Source organism: Melospiza georgiana, chromosome 19 (assembly GCF_028018845.1).
Source record: "Melospiza georgiana isolate bMelGeo1 chromosome 19, bMelGeo1.pri, whole genome shotgun sequence".
NCBI classification, from domain to species: Eukaryota; Metazoa; Chordata; class Aves; order Passeriformes; family Passerellidae; genus Melospiza; species Melospiza georgiana.
In genome coordinates this window covers 12,271,181-12,291,794 of record NC_080448.1, presented here as the reverse complement: position 1 = coordinate 12,291,794, position 20,614 = coordinate 12,271,181, and the positions used below count along the sequence as shown (strand labels likewise).

The 20,614-nt window shown below is 49.1% G+C and overlaps 1 protein-coding gene across 2 annotated transcripts in view; it reads left to right on the top strand.

The window, feature by feature from the left end:
• ACACA (acetyl-CoA carboxylase alpha) overlaps positions 1–20,614 on the top strand; it is a 100,432-nt gene that overhangs the window by 3,653 nt on the left and 76,165 nt on the right. The window contains exons 2-17 of one of the 2 annotated variants that reach the window (XM_058037794.1): positions 442–488; positions 1,160–1,412; positions 11,958–12,090; positions 13,062–13,200; positions 13,380–13,489; positions 13,909–13,990; positions 14,348–14,446; positions 14,810–14,916; positions 15,274–15,384; positions 15,504–15,713; positions 16,428–16,598; positions 17,203–17,364; positions 17,618–17,781; positions 18,537–18,687; positions 19,147–19,250; positions 19,757–19,838. In XM_058037794.1, the coding sequence (XP_057893777.1) occupies positions 1,186–1,412; positions 11,958–12,090; positions 13,062–13,200; positions 13,380–13,489; positions 13,909–13,990; positions 14,348–14,446; positions 14,810–14,916; positions 15,274–15,384; positions 15,504–15,713; positions 16,428–16,598; positions 17,203–17,364; positions 17,618–17,781; positions 18,537–18,687; positions 19,147–19,250; positions 19,757–19,838 (2,052 nt within the window). In that variant the 5' untranslated portion in view covers positions 442–488; positions 1,160–1,185. Of the gene's footprint in view, positions 1–441; positions 489–1,159; positions 1,413–8,221; positions 8,429–11,957; positions 12,091–13,061; positions 13,201–13,379; positions 13,490–13,908; positions 13,991–14,347; positions 14,447–14,809; positions 14,917–15,273; positions 15,385–15,503; positions 15,714–16,427; positions 16,599–17,202; positions 17,365–17,617; positions 17,782–18,536; positions 18,688–19,146; positions 19,251–19,756; positions 19,839–20,614 lie in introns of those variants that run through there. The other variant, XM_058037793.1, reaches the window with a different exon arrangement.

Genomic DNA, 20,614 nt, shown 5'->3' with positions numbered 1-20,614 from the left:
GCTATAAATGCCCCTCTGGGCCTTGTTAAGGTCCCACCATGTCCCATTGCTGTGACACCACGGGCCAGGTTTTGGGGCTGCACCCTTGGCTAACGGGGCTGTAATTAGCAGGGCCGATGAGCCTCGCCCTCCCTGGGGTTCAGCTGGAAGCAGCCAGAAGGGGACAGGAGAGGTTTGGTGCCAGCGGATAGTGGTGGCACACCCCACTGTTCCTGGTGGTTCTCAGAAGATTCCAGAAGGATGGACCAGCAGGACCTGCCAGGGCTGGATTTGGGCACTGCAGGTGTAGCTCCTGGGTTAGTCTGTGCCTGGAGCCTGCCAGTCTCTGGAGTGCCTGTGGGGGTTTTTTTGGGATGGTTTGGATGGTGTAAACAGGAGAACACGCATGGGATACGTTCATTATAACCCTGATGTTTACTTCCCAATCCTTTTCTTTTCCAGTTCGTTTTGGAAGTGGCTCAGTGCGCAGATTGCACGGATATCCCGAGGTGAGTGCCCTCCTCAGCTCCCAATGGTGTGTTTGCTGCTGGCTGCAGCTGTCATGGGAGTGCAGCAAAGTCAGGCAGAGCAGGGGGATCAAATGTTTATTCCCCATCCCACCTTTGTGCTGTGGGGTTTTCCTTTGTTTTCCTTTCTCAGTTGAAGTTATTCTTTTGACTTTTAAGAAAATGCTTTCATTCCCTGCTGGAATACTGGAACAGACCCATCCCTGGGAGTGTCCAAGGACAGGAGCAGCCTGGACTGGTGGAAGTGTCGGGGATGAGATGAGATTTAAGGTCCCTTCCAACCCAAACCAGTCAGGGAATCTCTGATCCTGTGAATTTTGATACTCGGAGTCCCCTGCCTTTGTCTGTAGGTTTTGGGCCCGGTGTCTGGGGTTATTTTGATGTTTTTTTTTTTTCCTTTAATGCCTCCTGCAGCTTTGTCTGAGGTGGGAGGTTCTGCAGCTTGCGAATCTCAGAGTCCTTGTGCAAGCAGGGAAATCAGTGCTTGGAGCAGAGCTGGTTTTGATCCCGCACTCAAATGTTTGTTAAGTGCGGGATCACTTTAAACGTTTCATTTCCCACCCTTTAAACGTTTCATTTCCCACCAGTGCCCCTCGCTTTGCCCTCCAGGGGTGGCTGTTCACTCGGGTTTGGCTTTGCCCTTTGTCCTGCAGTGCTGAGAGCCCAGTTTGGGGCAGCCATGGAGGATTCCTCAGAGGCCAGCAAGGCTGTGGATGCCAACGCTCACTCACGCTTCATCATCGGCTCCGTGTCCGAGGACAACTCCGAGGATGAGACCAGCTCCCTGGTGAAGCTGGACCTGCTGGAGGAGAAGGAGAGGTCCCTGTCCCCTGCCTCAGTCTGCTCCGACTCCCTCTCGGACCTGGGGCTCCCCAACGCTCAGGATGGCCTGGCCAGCCACATGAGGTATGGGCACAGTTACATCAAAGTTCTCCATTAGATAAAATAGTTAACCCACATGAGGTATGGGCACAGTTACATCAAAGTTCTCCATTGGGTAAAATAGTTAACCCACATGAGGTATGGGCACAGTTACATCAAAGTTCTCCATTGAATAAAATAGTTAACCCACATGAGGTATGGATAGAGTTAAATCAAAGTTCTCCATTAAATAAAATAGTTAACCCACATGAGGTATGGGCACAGTTACATCAAAGTTCTCCATTAGATAAAATAGTTAACCCACATGAGGTATGGGCACAGTTACATCAAAGTTCTCCATTGGGTAAAATAGTTAACCCACATGAGGTATGGGCACAGTTACATCAAAGTTCTCCATTGAATAAAATAGTTAACCCACATGAGGTATGGATAGAGTTAAATCAAAGTTCTCCATTAGATAAAATAGTTAACCCACATGAGGTATGGGCACAGTTAAATCAAAGTTCTCCATTAGATAAAATAGTTAACTCACATAAGGTATGGATAGAGTTAAATCAAAGTTCTCCATTAGATAAAATAGTTAACCCACATGAGGTATGGATAGAGTTAAATCAAAGCTCTCCATTGGATAAAATAGTTAACCCACATGAGGTATGGGCACAGTTAAATCAAAATTCTCCATTACATAAAATAGTTAACTCACATAAGGTATGGGCACAGTTAAATCAAAGTTCTCAAATGAAATAGTTAAGACATTTGAGGTATGGATACAGAGTTAAATCTAAGTTCTCCATTTTCCATTTGATAAGCTGCATAAGGTATGGATACAGAGTTAATTCGAAGTTGCCCATTAAATAAAATAGTTAAGCCACATAAGGTACGGATGCAGAGTTAATTCAAAGTTCTCCATTAAATAAAATAGTTAACCCACATGAGGTATGGATACATGGTTAAATCAAAGTTATCCATTAAATAAAATAGTTAAGACATGTGAGGTATGGATACAGAATTAAATCCAAGTTCTCACATGAGAGTTAAATCCAAGTTCTCAAATAAAATAGTTTAACCACGTGAGGTAAGGACACATAGTTAAGTCAGTTCTCCATTAAATAAAATAGTTAAGCCACATGAGCTATAGATACATGGTTAAATCAAAGTTCTTGATTAAATTAAATGGTTAATTAAAGTTCTCCAGTCCTTTTACCCTGTCAGTTCCAAAGATAATCCAAAGTTCAGCTTTATGTCTGTGTTTGGCTTCAAGTGTTGCTCTGGCATTTTGTTTTTAAATGACCACTTGTCTGTATCAAACCCTTTGATTTTCCTTTGCTTTTAGTGAAATATTTGTGCCTAGATTCCTTAAGCACCTTGCCTGTCTTGTCCTGGTTTCAGAGAATGGAAGTGTCTTCACTGAGATATTTCATAAGTTTTCACTCGTGTGTGGTTTTTCTGGGCCCTGTTTGTTGAGAGCAACAACAACATTTGCCTGTTTTGTCTTTGCATGGATTTGCTGCTTTCAGTGTAGCCAAAGAATTGGCAGTGAGTTGGATCAGTGGCTCCATACTGGAATTTTTTTGGGTTAGAATAGGGAAAATTGTGCTGGTTGTAGCAAAGCCTGGAGTCCTGCAGCCTGGCTTTGCTCTCCCATGGACCCTTCATTTATTTGCCATATTCCAGGAGGTTCAGGCTCTGTGTGCCTGTGCCCTCCCATCCCAGGAAATCCAGGAACACCCAGGACAGAGTGGATCCCACTCCAGTTTCACTGGACAGCCCCTCACTGCCTTTGCTGTGCTGCTTTTGAAGGAATTTCGATTCCAGCCAGTTTCCTGACCAGTTTATATTTACACAACTATATATGTAAATATAAAATATCATATTTAATATTTAATATAATATTATATAAACCAACCAGCTAATCCTTGTTTTGTGTTTTACTGGTTCCTTTGCTTGTGCAGGCTGAGGAAAAGTGAAAAGGCTATAATATTTCCTTGTTTTGGTGTTTCCCATCCCATTTTCAGAGAGAAGCTCAGGGATCCCACAGTCCCAAACCCCAGATGGGGCAGAGGGGACGTTGCTCTGTGCATTGCTCTGAGGCATGTCCAGCCAGCTGGCACTTGCACAACTGATGCAAAACCTTAAAGCAAATTTACACAGGGCTGCCTTTCCACAGCCTGCCAGGTGCAACGATCTGGCAGCACAAAAGGTGATTTTGGAGCAGGAAACTGTAACTATATACAGCTTAGGTGCTCATCCAATTTCTTCTGTTCCTAACCACAAGTGTGTAAATGGAAATGTCAGAGGAAGAAACTTTCAGGACAGTGTCTGGCCCCAGAGTGCAATAGGCGTGCAACCTTGGGCACCTCTGTTGTAACCTGCTTACTTTGGCAGCCCCTTTGGGGAACTCTTGACTTTCTGAGTTAAATTGGAGAGAAATGCCAATTCAAATAGAAAAGTTACAGCATCGTGGGCTGTTTTTCTAAGATAAACTCAGGTGAGCTGAAATACTTTTCAGGATGGTTGTCCCTTTCATCAGGAGATTTCTAAATCATGTTTGCAGATGGAGAAACTGAGACAAAGACAACAGCAGGGACAAGTTCAGCAGCTTGCCTGGAGTCACTTTGTGTCACTTAATGGGACAGAGGTGCCCTGGCTTCCAGCTTCCTTTGGGTGCTCACAAAGGTACCACGGTGTGTCAGGTGATAAAGGAGATTTCACAGGCAGTTCTGTACCCTGGGACACAAGGTGCAGATCCGGGGGACCATAACTTTTGGAAGAAGTTGCCAAAAACCTTTTCCACTTGCAGGTGGTTTTCCCACAGGGTTAAAATGGAGATGGCTCTGTTTGGGGTGAGGGGCTTTGCTGCAGGGCAGTCCTCAGGGTGCAACTACAGTTAAAATGCAGGATTTACTCAGCTGCCAGCGGGTCTGTGAGGGCAGGTTTGTGTGACCCATTGATCTGGCAGTGTTTGTGCTGTTGCTGAAGTCACTCCTGCCGGGACAGGTGGTGCACTCTGGGCTCTCCTGCCCTGGGGATCCATGGAGACCTTCAGGTGTGCCAGCTGGCTGCTGCTCTGAGGGTTAAAATGAGCTTCCAATCGCCGTGTGGGTCATCAGCATCCAGAGATGTGTGTGGGGACAGTGACCACCCAGGCTGAGTGTTCAGGGGGTCTCTGTTGCATTTTGCACCTTTCAGTAATAAATCCAAGCCTGCCTTTTTTTGTTTTTCCTTTTTTCTGCCTGTGTTGTCTCTGAGTTCAGAATTTTCCATCAGCGCTTCCAACCAGCCCTGCTGGGACACAGTTTTCCTTGAAGTGACCTGTAACAGAGTTGCTGAGCTCCTTTCTGAAGTTTTAGTGGCAGATTGAGTAAACTCCTCCATAAATGCCACTTGGAAAGCACTCTGGGCCCATCTGTCTTGTTTAATAAATTGTTGTTGATTATTGCTAAATTTAATTCCTAGTTTCCGAGACGGTATCTTGTATCAAATTCTTGTTTAAAATAGAACAAAACCTGGATGTCTTCTGGTGTTTGTCCATCAGGGCTCTGGTTTCATAAGCAGTGACATGGGTGCACAGTCACCTGACAATCCACTTGTATCAGCTGAAAGCCAAATTTTTGGATGCAGTTCAGCTGTTACCTCACATGAAGCCCACAGAGTTTTAGCTTGCTGCTCCTAACGCTGGATGGACTCCTCGGTGTCTCAATAAATTATGGGGATGCTTAAGCAGAACTAATCATCTGCTAAAGGAAATTTGGCCAAACGCCCCAATTTCAGCCTGGGCAGCAGGGGCTGAGCGTGCCCTGCCTGGCAGAGGGACAAGGTGCCTGCTTAGAGTGGCTGCACAGAGCCCTGGGTGCAATGAAAGATCCTTTTGAGCCTGTTCTGAATGAAAAAATTCCTTTGCAGCCCAGCAGGTTGTGGCTGGAGCTGCACTGAGGAGCGTTGATGCTGTGGTTTTGGGCCAGCTGTGGGCAGGGAGGCACAGATGTGCTGTGGGGCTGCTCCAAGGGGATTTCTCCTCTGCTGCATGGAGGAATCCTTCTGCTCCAGGCTGTCTGCAGGCTCGGGATCAATATGCACTGTCTGCACCTTTGTGTGCACAAACAGAATTGGGTTTGTGCTGTCTGAGCCCCTCAGCCAAAGGGGTCTCCCTGCCTGGTTTGGCTTGCACATCACAGGTGCGCAGGGAAACTTTCTGGTCGTGCTTCCCCTTCATCTCTATCCTCAAAATGATTCCCCCTCTGGCTCTCCCTGTGCTGGAGCTTCTGTGTGGGCAGATTTCTGAGGAAGGAACATTTCCTCTGTCCCAGCCTGGCCGTGGATGCTTCCAGGGATGGCCCCAGCTTCTCTGGGCACCCTGTGCCAAGCCCTCCCCAGCCTCACAGGGAGCAATTTCTGCTTTATTTCCAACCTGAGCCTGCCCTCCTTCAGCTTAAGGCCATGAACTTCATCCACCTGCAGTGAAAGGTGACTTCCTCCTCTCTCTGTTGAAAGAACAGGTGGTTTGGCCTCGTGGCTGTGCCTGGTTGTACTGATAAGGTGGGAATTGCACATGGGAACTGAGCTCCTTCCTTCCCTGGAAGCTGCTCTGCTCCCTGAACAAACACTGTATAGCTCTGCCTGCCTCTCTGAAGCTGTGTTCTTGTTTTGGTGTTGTTTTACTGCCTTTAGCCTCAGTTACCAGAAATGTCCTCTCTAAATTCAGTCATTTGTTGGGAGATTGTGCAGAGATTCCCTGGCTGGGACAGCCCAGTGTGACAGCCACGTGCTCGCTTTATCTGATCCTCCTGCCTGAGAGATAACCAATCTCAGTGTGGTGAATTTAATGTGAGACACCCCCCCTGCCCCAGCTGGTGTAAAAGGGTCCATTCTGGTGGTGTGCAGATCAGATCTGTCCAACACCTGAACTCTGCCCAAGAGCACTGCAGGGCTCCCTGCCAGGACTCCAGTTCCTCTCACTGCTGCATAGCTCTCTGCTGTTGTTGTTATTCAGTTTTATCTTGGTGCCAGGGCTTGACCTGGAGACCTTTGGGCTGTCTGCTGCTCTGGGAGCATGTGGAGTTTTATACTTCACGAAGATGGAAAAGCAAAGCTCTTTTGGTTCTTTCTAGGAACTGGAAAGAACCAAAATCCACTGGAGTGTGGATATTAATTTGATTTTAGCTTGGCTGTTCATCTGGATTGATGTGGATTCAGTGGATGTTTGAGTGCCAGGGTGTTGCTCTTGGGCTTGCAGGGAAGCTCAGTGATTTGGGCTGTGTGTGCTGGGAATGTGTGTCCTGTGATTTGGGCTGTGTGTCCTGGGAATGCTCCTGTTCCGAATGCACCTGGCACGGCAGGTGAGCAGCCAGGTGTGTGACTAGGAAGGGAACTTCTGCCAAACTGTTGGCACTGGGTTATCTGGGAGGAATCCTGGCAGCTTGTACCCATTTGGGCTCTGTAAATATTCCAGCTTTAGGCTAAAGACCTGCCTGGGCTGATGCTGCATTCTGTGTTAGCAGGGAAGGGAAGTTACCTGCCAGGCAGTGCAGGGAGGGCTGGCTCTGTTCTGTGCTTTATTTCATTCTATCCTGTATTATTTAATTCTATCCTATTCCCTGAAATCCTGAGGCTCAGCTCACGTCAGAGCTGAGTCAGGTTTCATTTGTTTTGACCTGTAGGTCCAAGCCAGGGCTTCACCTGCAGGAGCTCAGTGACACTGTGTGTGTGTGCCTGCACCAGCTGCCTGTGGCAGCCCTCAGAGCTGTCCCTGTCCCCTCCCCAGCCCTCCTGGCTGCTGTAGTTGTAGACTGGCTGGTCCTTTTGGGCTGAGTATCAGGAGAGGTCAGTTAGGTGAGAGGCAAGGTTTTGTCCTCTGTTGAGGAGGTTAGTTATGCTTAGATGGTGGGTTAAGGGGTTAAAGTACCCTAGAGATGTGGAGAAGTTTGAGAGAGGGGTTTGTTTTGTGACCATAAGTTTTTGGGCTATTTCTGAGATTTCTAGGGCTAAAGCAATGCCTAGGGCTGTTACAGCCAGGCTGTTGCAATCCTGCAAATGCACTGAACCCCTGGGGTCACAGAGCCTGCAGCAGCTGGGGATGTGCTCGCCTGGACAGGATTCCCAGGGTGCTGCATCGGATGTTCACCCGTGGGTGCTGCATCCTTCCCTCCCGTGGGTGCTGCTGCATCTCCTCTCCCGTGGGTGCTGCTGCATCCTTCCCGTGGGCGCTGCATCCTCCTGGGTGCTTCAGCATCCCTCCCTTGGGTGCTGCATCCCCTCCCACGGGTGCTGCATTTCCCTGGGTGCTGCTCCATCCTCCTCCCTGTGGGTGCTCCTGCATCCCTCCCGTGGCTGCTGCATCCTTCCCTGTGGGTGCTGCTCCATCCTCCTCTCCCTTGGGTGCTGCTGCATCCCTCCCGTGGGCACTGCATCCCTCCCGCGGGTGCTGTATCCCTCTGGGTGCAGCATCCCTTTCTCCCTTGGGCACTGCATCCCTCCCTCCCGTGGGTGCAGCATCCCTCCCGTGGGTGCTGTACCCCTCTGGGTGCAGCATCCCTCCCTCCCGTGGGTGCAGCATCCCTCCCGTGGGTGCTGTATCCCTCTGGGTGCAGCATCCCTCCCGTAGCCGGTGCTGCCCCGCTCCGGGATCTCCCCCGGCCCCGGTGCTCGGAGCAGCCGCGGTGGGGGCTCACTACTATTACGTTGCTCATTCCGTTACTCGCTGCTCGTTGCGTAACGGCGGCCGGGCTGTCCCTGCCCCGATCAGCTGCTCGGCTGACGGCAGGAGGGAGGGACGGAGGGACGGACGGGGCCGGGCCCCGTGCTGCGTCACCGCCGCTGTGTCGCTGTCACCGCGGGGCAGCCGCGCACGGCTGGCGGGCTCGGGGCACCGGGATGGGCCCTGCTCGCGGGAGAAGCCCGGTGAGGCTCCCGTGAGCTGCAGGGCTGCGGGGAGGAGCTGTGAGCGGCCCCGGCTCGGTGGTTCCTCACTCACTCACTCGCCCACCCAGCATGGAGGATTCTGCGGAGCAGAGTCAGGAGATGAGGTACCACATGCTGCAGAGGTAAGGATCGCTGGTCTGCCTGCCTCCCCTGCCTGGCCTCTGCTGGGGATGCTCTCTGAGCTCCTGGGGTTCATTTTATCCCCTGGGCTCTGTGCTGGGGGTGCTCTCTGAGCTCCTGGGGTCCATTTTATCCCCTGGGCTCTGTGCTGGGGATGCTCTCAGAGCTCCTGGTGTTCATTTTAGCCTCTGGAACATCCCCATGGCTCTGTGCTGGGGATGCTCTCTGAGCTCCTGGGGTTCATTTCATCCTCTGGGCTCTGTGCTGGGGATGCTCTCTGAGCTCCTGGGGTTCATTTCATCCTCTGGGCTCTGTGCTGGGGATGCTCTCTGAGCTCCTGGTGCTCATTTTATCCCCTGGGCTCTGTGCTGGGGGTGCTCTCTGAGCTCCTGGTGTTCATTTTATCCTCTGGAACTCTGGAATAGCCCCATGGCTCTGTGCTGGGGATGCTCTCAGAGCTCCTGGTGTTCATTTTAGCCTCTGGAACATCCCCTGGGCTCTGTGCTGGGGATGCTCTCCGAGCTCCTGGTGTTCATTTCATGCCCTGGGCTCTCCCTGCATGCAGCCTGTGACAGAGGTGCCAGGGTGCAGCTCAGCTGGGGGATCAGGGTTCTTCAAGTTAGAGGTTCTGCACAACTTCTACCCCTCTGTGTCCTCATTCATATTTAAATTGATTTCAGCATTGTCTGGGGCTAAATTACACAGGGACTTTGTCAGAGATCTCCTCACAGAGCCTCTGGATTTCAGTGCTGGCAGTGAAATGCACAGGGCTGTGCACTGGTGTATTTCATATAGAGAAATAGAAAGGTAAACTTCAGGTAAATACAACTGTGGATGTGATTTGCATATAAATATAGAGGTGCGTAACATGCACAAAAATACACTTACATTAGTTATATAGATGTATGTTTTATAAATATACTTGTACTATCTATACACACATAGAGGTATATATACAAACACATAGGTATGTTACATATATACAAATAAAGGGGAGAAAAACATTTTGAAAATTCCTCCACCCCAAACCATGGCAGTTGTGAGCAGGTGGTTAATAGGGATGACAGTCGCTAACTCAGCATTTATTCTGTTTTGTTTTGAAAGATCCATACTTTCTTCCTTCCTGTCCAGCTTCTACCTCATCTTATCCTGCAGAAAACCCCAACTCTTCTGTTTTGATTACAGTGTGCAGCCTGTGATTATTGATAAATAAACTTGGTGTTCTTGGCATGCTCACAAATCAAACTGTAGTTGTTTATGTCCAAATGTTTGTTGCATCCTGAGTTGTGAACCTCAGGCTCTGTTGACATGTTGCCTGGAGCAGTATCTTTGTGTGTGGTAATTTCTTGGTGGGACAGTTCATATTTAAGCATGTTCACAAATCCTCACCTTGGCGTTCTGATCTTGTTTTTGTTGAGACTGCTCTCAGTAACCCTGTAATGCATAAACCTCTCTGGCTCCTTGGACTGTGCTCCTTCCTTGCCAGGAAGACTCTGACCCCCTAAATGCATCCATTTAGTAGAAATTCAACCTTAACTGCACCTTTGCTCTCTTTCTTGCCTGTTTCTCCTCTCCTTGCATTCCCAGGCTGAGTTCACAGCACTGTGAGAACTTTTGGGGACAGCTCTGAGTTTGGTGCCAGTGTCTGGAAGTGCAGCTGGGTGGAAGAAGGGAAAGTACCAGGGGCTGAATCTGTGCGCACAGAGCTTGTTCTGCGCCTTTCTCTGGCTCTCAGCTCCTCTCTGAGATAAGATGGTTGAGTGGATGGAGTTGTTGTGACCTAGCACAGGTCCCAGGGTGTCGCTGGCAGGGACAGCCTTGCTCTGGGGTGTCCCTGTGCTCCTGGTGAGGTGCTGAGGAGGCTCTGTGCTCCGTGTGGGGAAACCTCCATGGCCATAAAGGCTTTCTGAGGGAATGTCAGAGGGAATTCCCTGCCAGGCTGTGGCCAGGCCCCTGGAGCAGCAGCTCCCTCCAGCAGGGATGCTCCAGCAGCAGCTCTGGGGCTCCCTGGCCTTGGTGGCAGAAGGAAGCCTGTGCCTTGGCTTCTCCTGGTGCTGCTTTTCCCTGTGTGCCCTCCCCCAGCTGCTCTCCCTGCATCCCATGCCATTCCCAGGGGAATTGGGAATTACTCAATGGAGCAGCTGAGTAGGGCAGAGGTTCTGTCCAGAGGGCTCCTGGGCACAGATCTGCAGTGACCCTTGGTGCTGCTGAGGCTCCCCAGAGCTCTGAGCTGAGATCCTCATTCCTGAGGATTCTGGATTGCTCATTCTGAGCTGAGATCCTCATCCCAGTCCTCATTCCTGAGGATTCTGGATTGCTCATTCTGAGCTAGATCCTCATCCCAATCCCCATTGCTGAGGATTCTGGATTGCTCATTCTGAGCTAGATCCTCATCCCAATCCCCATTGCTGAGGATTCTGGATTGCTCATTCTGAGCTGAGATCCTCCTTTCCAATCCCCATTCCTGAGGATTCTGAATTGCTCATTCTGAGCTAGATCCTCATCCCAATCCCCATTGCTGAGGATTCTGGATTCCTCATTCTGAGCTGAGATCCTCCTTCCCAATCCCCATTCCTTCATAAAGGTCTGTGCTGGTGCCAGGGGCAGGGGAAGGGCTTCCCTGTGCTCCTGGGGAGGGAAACCTGGGGAAATCACAGTGAAAACAAGTGATCTGTGGGCTGAGCAGAGGTGAAGCCTCAGTGCCTGTGACATGGAAAGTGTCCCATGAATTCCCTGATTTCCAGCCGTGCTGCACCAGGGCAGGCACTGGGTGTGAGGAGCAGCTCTGAGCTCTCCCCTGGAATTTCCTCTCACAGAGTGAGCTTTGTGAGCCCTGGCAAAGCAGAGCCAGAGGGGATCTGTGCCTGTGGTGCTGCTGTGGGAGCTGGAGCAGGAGGAGGGGAGGTGGCTGTGCCATTCCCACACACAGGAGCTGTGGCAGGGCACGGGGCTGGGCTTGGCAGGCACAAAATTGGCTTTCTGTGCTTGGAGTAGGAGTAATGTGATTAATTTGTCCTCTGGCTCCCAGAGCTTTTGAGGAAGATGTTAAAGACTGGGTAGTGGAGAGCTCCTGGAAGATGATTTCCATAGCCAGTCTGAGTCTCTCATTTGCACCTGGAGATAAATTTGCTGTGCTTTCCAAGAGGATTTCCTTACAGAGCCTGATCTTTGCAGCTTGTTTTGCCAAAGCCAGAAATCACTGTTGTTTCCAGCTTCTCTGGATGGATTGAAGGCAATCTGGTGGAGCATTGTTCTGTGTTGGGATAGCAACACACAGCAAATGTAATTTTACCTATTTATGTTTTGACATAGCTGGGATTTTTCCAGATAACCTGAAACTTTTGGAAATAACTGAAAAGAAGTTTAAAAGGAGTTATCCCTGCGAAACAGAGGAGAGGGTCTGGGGGCAAGGAGAGATTCCGCTTGTCTGACTGGGGAGTGTGGCCAAAGAGAACCTTCCCAGTGCTCACACACTTTGTTCTGCTGGTGTCCAGCTGTCCTGACAGGCTGTTTGTCTGTCCCTCTCCCCAGGCCCAGCATGTCTGGTTTGCACCTTGTCAAGCAGGGCCGGGACAGGAAGAAGGTGGATGTGCAGCGGGATTTCACCGTGGCTTCTCCAGCAGAGTTTGTGACTCGCTTTGGAGGCAATAAAGTTATTGAGAAGGTAAAACTCCCTGTCCTGTTCCAGATAGCCCAGCTCCTCTCTGCAGCTCTGCCTTGTCTCTCTGAGGCTGTACATTGCAGGTATCAAATTACCGATGTTTCTGAGCTTGGAGGTTGTGCTTCTGCCTGGAATCGTCGTGTTTCCTTTTTCTCTGTGATAAACAAATATCTGATTATTTTATCTTAAAGTAATAAGAAAAAATATGTGAGCACTTCTGCTGGTACAGAAGGATTTATAGACAGAAAAAACAAAAGTAGACTGGAAAAACATTAAGAAATGTATTTAAAAATTCTTAATAATTTGATTTGAGTCCTTCTGCTCTTTAATCCAACCAAGGCATAGCACATTAAAATTTTATGGTGAAACAAGAGCTGCTCTCTGAACTGACAGATGTGCCATGAGCAGGATGCTGGCTGAAAAGCTGCACAGCCCCAAACTGGGCAATAAATCTGTGGGGGGAAAAAACTTCTTTATATTTGTATATTTTCTATTTTTATATTTACATGTTAACAATAATTAAGCTTGTAAATATAAATATACAAACATATATTTTGTGCTATTTATATAAACACAAAAGATATAAATATAAAACATATAATAATGTACATTTATATTATATAAATAATAATAATATATAAGAAATATATTGTTTATATTTTATACACATATAAATATACAAATATATAAATATAAATTTTGTACTATGTATATAAATATAAAATATTTATATAAATAAATATAAATATAAATATTTATATATAAATATATAAAAATATAAATATAAAATATATATTAGTACAAAATATATAATAATGTATATTTATAATATATAAATAATACTGTATAATAAATATATAACATATATTTTATATACATATAGAATATATAAATATATAAAATATGAATAACTATATAAATATAAATTCGGTGCTATTTAGACTCTATTTGATGCCAGCTTCTGATGCCCCCAGGTGCTGATAGCCAACAATGGCATTGCAGCAGTGAAGTGCATGAGGTCCATCCGCCGCTGGTCCTACGAGATGTTCAGGAACGAGAGGGCCATCAGGTTCGTGGTCATGGTCACCCCTGAGGACCTCAAAGCCAATGCAGGTGAGCTGGGCAGGGTCACAGCCTCCTCCTGGCCCTGGGAGGGCTCAGCCTGGGGAAAGCAGGATTTTGGAGTGAGTCCTGCTCTAAAAAAGCAGGATTTTGGAGTGAGTCCTGCTCTAAAAAAGCAGGATTTTAGGCTGCTGTTAGATTTGCAGCCTGATGTACCCCTGTGTTTGCAGAGTACATTAAAATGGCAGATCACTACGTGCCCGTGCCAGGAGGACCCAACAACAACAACTATGCAAACGTGGAGCTCATCCTGGACATTGCCAAGAGGATCCCAGTGCAGGTGAGAGGTGCCACAGACCCTGGGCTGTCTCCTGTCCTTCAGGAAGGAGCTGTGCTGGGGAGCAAAGCAGGACAAAGAAACTGGAATTCCAAACCAGATGGGCACCCAAATGCAGCCCATGGGACAGTGCAGTGGCTGTCCCAGTAGGAACATCTGCAGGAGAAGGAGATCCCTGCAGCCCTGCGCTTTCCTGCACCCAGATCTTCCTCAGATCCTCCTCACCCAGATCTTCCTCACCCAGCACTTGCCTGCAAGGTGCAAGCCACCCTTGAAATTCAGCACACCCTGCAGCTCAGAGGCTGTTCTGAGGCTGTTTTCCATGAGGAAAAGAAAGACTTGGGAGTGTTTGCATGTGTCTGTTTCTGCTCACTTGCTTGTTGCATTCAGACAAAGAGCAAATTGTTTGTTTTCTCCTGCAGGCTGTGTGGGCTGGCTGGGGCCATGCATCAGAGAACCCCAAACTGCCAGAACTTCTCCACAAAAACGGGATTGCATTCATGGGTGAGGAGATGGACTGCTCTTCTGGTGTCTGTTCCTTGTTTGGAGTGGGGAGGTTTAGGGGGATAGAAACCCTGAGCCCAAGAGAGAGCCATGAGGAGTGGTCTGCAGTGCAGGATGGATGAAATGTTCTTTACAGCAGTCCTTGTATGGAAGAAGGGGAAAGTTTTCCAAAACAGCCTTTAATGTAGAGGTAAAAAATCAGAAAATATTCCTGTTAAAGCAGATTGTCCCTGTTCTCGTTTTAAAGAGGGCTCAGTTTTATGGGAGGGGTGGAGTTTCTCCTAAATCAGATTTCTGGACCTGCCCTAATGTCCAAACCCCTGTGTCTCTCTCATGCATGGTCTTTGCTCTCTGCAGGTCCTCCCAGCCAAGCCATGTGGGCCTTAGGAGATAAAATTGCCTCTTCCATCGTGGCTCAGACTGCTGGCATCCCAACTCTTCCCTGGAGTGGCAGTGGTAAGGGGGAAGTTGTCCTGTGTTTATCAAGAGCATCCTGATCTTCTTTCCCTCCAGCATGTCCAATTTTTAAGAAGCTCTGTGCTCACAAGTGTTTTCCAGGAGATGTTAGGGTGCTGATGACATTTCTTGTGTTTAAAGGTGGTGATTTATGTGGATTGTGCACATTTTTAACTGTGGCTAGACCAACTCAGGGGGTTCCTCTGCCCCAGTGGCTGGGACTTGACCCCTGTGAATTATTGGATAGACAGAGGAGATGAATGGGTTCATTTAGAGGGGCTTTATCAGACTTCAGCTGGAAATACAGACTCCAGTCTGGCTTTGTCAGTTTGTGGTCTGGTTTTAAGTCATTTTGTGCTCCAGGGCTGCGAGTGGACTGGCAGGAGAACGACCTCCAGAAGCGAATCCTGAGCGTTCCCCAGGAGCTCTACGAGAAGGGCTATGTCAGGGACGCTGATGATGGCCTCAGGGTGGGTCTGGGGGCTTCCAGGGTGGGTCTGAGGGTTTTCATGTTACCCAGATTTTTAAATGATTTTCTGTATTATACAAAAGCTTTTCTGTGAATTCATAGATTTAATAGCATTGAAGCACTGACAAAACATTTTGTGATCGCTTGCAGAGGTCAGAGTTCTCTGTAATCACAAAATCCCTGCTGATTTTTTCCAGCTACAAGCACTCTTGCCAATGGGATATTTGGTTTCTATGCCATTGGTTGCTAAATAGTCAGATGTGGATGTGAATCGGAAGGGATATAAGGAAATAATGATCTTTTCGGTGGATTCTGCTGCCTTTTTGTCCTTACCCTGCTGTTCTGCTCCTCTTGCCAGGCTGCTGAGGAGGTTGGCTACCCTGTCATGATCAAGGCCTCTGAAGGAGGAGGAGGAAAAGGGATCAGGAAAGTGAACAATGCAGATGACTTCCCCAACCTGTTCAGACAGGTGATGCTCCCACTCCCCTGGGCTGCTTTACTCTCCGTGTTCGGGCTGGGTCTGTGGGGCCTCAGCACTGAGGGTGCCTCTCACACAGGGTGCTCTGCCTCTCTCTGCCCCCGCTGCAGGTTCAAACAGAGGTGCCAGGCTCCCCCATCTTTGTGATGAGGCTGGCCAAGCAGTCCAGGCACCTGGAGGTGCAGATCCTGGCAGACCAGTACGGCAACGCCATCTCGCTCTTCGGCCGCGACTGCTCCGTGCAGCGCCGCCACCAGAAGATCATCGAGGAGGCCCCAGCCTCCATTGCCACCTCTGCAGTGTTTGAGCACATGGAGCAGGTGAGAGGGGCTCTGCAGCTTGCCCTGCCCCGCCAGCACTTGGTATTTTTGTTTTACATTTGCATTGTTGAGTGTTTTAAAGGAGCAATGCAGCGTTGTGTCTCTCCACCTGCTTGGCGTGGGCAGCCACTCACATTTCCACACTAGATCTCACCAACAGCTAAATCTCCAGTCTTCCACACTAAATCTCCAACATCAACAGCTCATTTCAAAGATAAATGCCCCCCCAAAAAAGGGGAGGGAAGTGTGTTTTAAATGTGTTAAGTTTTGCATTGGTTAGTGTTCTAAAGGAGCGATGCAGGGCTGTGTCTCTCCACCTGCTTGCTGTGGTCAGGCGCTCACATTTCCACACTAAATCTCACCAACAGCTCCTTTCAAAGATAAATGCCCCCCCAGAAAGGGGAGGAAAGTGTGTTTTAAATGTGTTATCATATCAAAAGCAAGTTTCAGGAGCTGCAGGAATTGCCTGATGTTGAGTGTTGCAAATATTTGCTTCAAACTCTGCCTTCTGTGACTTGTAGATGAAATAAGTCAGAAATCAAAACTCCACTGGCTTTTCTCTTGGGCCTGTTACAAGTGTTGGGGTGTTTCAGAATGGCAGCAGAAATCTGGAGTGGGTGTGCTGGGTGAGCAGAGCGAGCAGGGGTGTCTGGCAATGCAATATTCTTGTTTTGTGTGACTGGCAATGCAATATTCCTGTTTTGTGTGTCCCAGTGTGCAGTGAAGCTTGCCAAGATGGTGGGCTATGTGAGTGCAGGCACTGTGGAGTACCTGTACAGCCAGGATGGCAGCTTCTACTTCCTGGAGCTGAACCCACGGCTGCAGGTGGAGCATCCCTGCACTGAGATGGTGGCAGATGTCAACCTGCCAGCAGCACAGCTCCAGGTGAGCACACACATGGAATTTCCCACCTTTCAGCAGTTGTTTGATGCTCCCCAAAGGCACCAGGGGTTCCCTCAGAGATCATGTTCAGAGCAGTTTTTGATGTGCTGTGGCTTGTCAGTCCCTTGTGTGTCCCCCCAGCTTTCCAGCAGTGGGTGGATGCCACAGTCCCCTCACACCTCAGTAAGGCTCTGTGTGATTTTCTAATTCTTTTTTGAACTGTATCTATAAAAAAACCCCTCCTAATGAACAGGCAAAATGGGATTTTGCTCCATAAGGATGCAGCCAGCAACTGGTTCTGCAGGTTACTCTGCCCACAGTTTATAATTGCAAAATTCCACAGTTTCCTATAACTAATTAGGGCCCTTCTGCCTCACTGGGACCTCAGTATATTTTTACCAGGCCTAATGCATGCCCATCCTCAGCTGATCTGGCACTGCCAGCATTCCCTGGAGCCTTTTAATCAGTCAATGGAAAATGCTGGCTGGAGGGCTTAAGGTGGATATTGCACTGAGCTGAGCTGTCCTGGGAAGTGTGAGTGTGTGGCTCTGTGAGGGGACAAACTCAGTGGTGGGGCTTGTTTATTTATCTATGTTTCCCTCCTCAGATTGCCATGGGGATCCCCCTGCACAGGATCAAGGACATCAGGGTGATGTATGGAGTTTCTCCCTGGGGGGACACAACCATTGACTTTGAGAACTCGGCCCACGTGCCCAGCCCTCGTGGGCACGTCATCGCTGCCCGCATCACCAGCGAGAACCCTGACGAGGTGAGGCCTCCCCTCTGGCCCTGCTGCTCACCCTGGCCTTCCCAGGGCCTCTCCCTGCTGCTGCTGCTGCTCAACATTTTGGCAGCAAATTTAAGAGATTCTTCCCTTACCTCACTTAGGCTCCGTTAGACACAGCCTGAACTTGTTACACCGCGGTGCAGCACAAAGAGCTGTTCTCAGAGCCCTCATTCTGGGTTGTTCACCTTTTCTGTAGGGCACAGAGCGATGTCTGAGTGTCTGTCTGTCTTTGCAGGGGTTCAAGCCCAGCTCTGGCACAGTCCAGGAGCTGAATTTCCGCAGCAATAAGAACGTCTGGGGCTATTTCAGCGTGGCTGCTGCAGGAGGGCTCCATGAGTTTGCTGATTCCCAGTTTGGCCACTGCTTCTCCTGGGGGGAGAACCGTGAGGAAGCCATCTCGTAAGTGATGTGGGAGGCCTTAGGAATTGCTTGGCTTTGTCCTCTTTGATCCAGGGAAAACAAGGCTCCTTACTTCTGGGAGCTTCAAGAGCAATTTCCCTGTCTTTATCTTGTTTTCCATTTTGTGGCCAGGCTTCTCATCCTGTCTTGCTTTGCAATCCCATTATGTTGCACCTACATTTCTACACTTTTTGCTTAATTTTCTTTCTTTTTCTTCCTTTGTTTCATCCCTGCCTTGTATACCTGCTGCTGGGCTGTGACACAGCCACCACAGGGTGAAAATCTCTCTTTAAAGCATCCAAGTGAAGGCTTCTAACAGGGAAGCATTGCTAACCTGAGTGAACAATGCTTCAGGATGGTGTGTGAGCCATGCAGTGTCCTCTGTGGTGTGGGATTTTAAAGCACCTGGTCCTCAGGCAGACCTGTCTGACCTATCATCCACGTTTTTCATCCAGAGCCTTTCCCAGTTCCACTCTGGGTGGGGGGGACACCACATCTGTCTGTCTGTCTGTCTGTCTGTTGTACACCCCTGACACGTGGTAGGGCCTGGGCGATGATAGCAGGGGGAACTCCTGATCCTACTGGGCTGCTCTTCACACCAGCAGCAGGGAAATCAGTATTCTCCCATTTCCAACATCCCTTCAGGACCCTGCTCCATCCAGTGCCCGCGCTCCTCTGCTCTGACCTTCAGGTGCTTTTCTGTCTGCAGCTGCCATTAGGATGGGGTAGATAACAGGGCTTCTTTCCCCTTTCAGGAACATGGTGGTGGCTCTGAAGGAGCTGTCCATCCGAGGGGACTTTAGGACCACTGTGGAATACCTGATCAAGCTGCTGGAGACAGAGAGCTTCCAGCAGAACCGCATCGACACGGGCTGGCTGGACCGGCTCATCGCTGAGAAAGTGCAGGTGAGCTGCTTGCCCTGCAGGGACACACCTGGCAGGGGCAGGGCTGGTGTCTGCTGCTGCTAAAGGGTGTAGGAATGGTCACTGTCCACTTGATGAATAAATATTTTCGTGGCATTGCTTCTTACATATATCAGAATCCTAGGTCGTTCCTTTTGGGGAAAGTTGGTCTTAAAGTTGTCCAGAAAATCATTAAGACAATGTTATGTTTGGAATCTGGGGCAGATGACAGTGGAAGTGTTGTTGGAACCTCGAGATGTGATCCAGGCAGAAGAAAATGTGGTTTTAAATGGTTACAGAAATAATGGCTTCTGTGTAGGGTTCACATGGCTGCCACACTGACTTGATTTTAGAGTGTGGGCCGTGAACCAAAAATGGAGCTGAGGCTGCTGATTCTTGTAGCTGTGTGTTGAGCCTGGGCTGAGGCTGGGGGAGGTGTGACTGTGCCTGTCCCTTTTTTAGGCTGAGAGGCCTGACACCATGCTGGGGGTGGTGTGTGGGGCCCTGCACGTGGCTGACGTGAGCTTCCGAAACAGCGTCTCCAACTTCCTGCACTCCCTGGAAAGGTGAGAGGCCGAGCTGCTCTCCAGGAATCCCTGCTGCTCTACAGGTTCTGTTCAGTGCAGCCCAGCAGTGCTCAGGGGCTGTTATCTGCTGGCTGCTGCCTGGCCCCAGGGAGCTCTTTATCTGCTGGGAAAACTGGCAGGTATCTGCATCTCCAAACATCCCCTGCTGGCTGCACAGATTGCTTTGGTTTCTAGCAGGAGCTCCAGGAAATGGCTCAGAAACATGGAGTTCTTGCTCTGTGTGCTGCTAGGGCAGCATCAGGGAGTCTGGGATCACCCAGGAGTGGATGGAAAGGAGAGCAAAGCTGCCCTGTGTGGCTGGAGGGACTTTGTTTGACTTGGTCAAACTGGTTCGTGTCTCTCCTAAGAGACTCTATAAAAACCTACTCCCATATCTCTGCCAGTGTTTCCTGAAGCCTTGCATGCATCTCTGAAGCTCTTTGGACCCCTGGTAGTCCTTTGGTGGCTTGTGGAAGATCAGTTTTGTTTTTCCCTTCCCTTTCCAGGGGCCAGGTCCTCCCTGCTCACACTCTGCTCAACACGGTGGACGTGGAGCTCATCTACGAGGGACGGAAATACGTGCTGAAGGTACAGAGTGGGACCCACCCCCTGCCTGGGCTGCACATGGCCCCCTGTGCTGCTCTGGCCTCCCCTTTGCACACATCTGTGCAGGGAGTTCTGTCTGAGCAGGGCTGGTGTTCTCTGCTTTAGTGGGTGAAGAAATCAGCAGGGCAACACCCCTCGCATCGCCCCATTGCAATGTCCGTAAACATTTCAGCCTCTTGCTCTGAGCAGGGTGAAATTTGCTTTGTTACAGGCAAAAACTACTACAAAATAGTTTTGTTTTGGTTGGCCAAAACTTCCAGCTGATTTTTCTGAATGTGTAGGTCTGCTCTGCTGGGGTTTTGACACACCAACGTGACAGAATTTGCAGCAATTTGTCCCCATGGTGTTGCTTTTTTTGCTGCATGCAAAAGCCCCATGTTGCAAAACCAAACAAACATATGAAAGTTAGGAAATATTAGACTTAAGGTTGCCTGTGCAATCCTCTTTAGCTTACTGGGGCAAGTTTGTGTTGAAGTTTTTAATGGCAAGACCATAGGCTGGTTTTTTGCAGCAGTGAGAATTCTGCACCTCCCTGGATTTATCTTTGGTGAGGAATAGAAGCATTGAGCAGCAGCTGAAGTGTTCTTTAAAGGATTTACCCAGCTTCAAATAGCAGCTCTGGGGCAGAGACTGGGATAGGATCCCCTTCTCAGGGAGAACACTTGTTGCTGTGGGACAATCTCTCGTTTTCCTCCCAAATTTTCTCCTCCATTATGCAGTGCAAGTGCACAACTGTGCCTTGTAAGGAGATAAGGGTG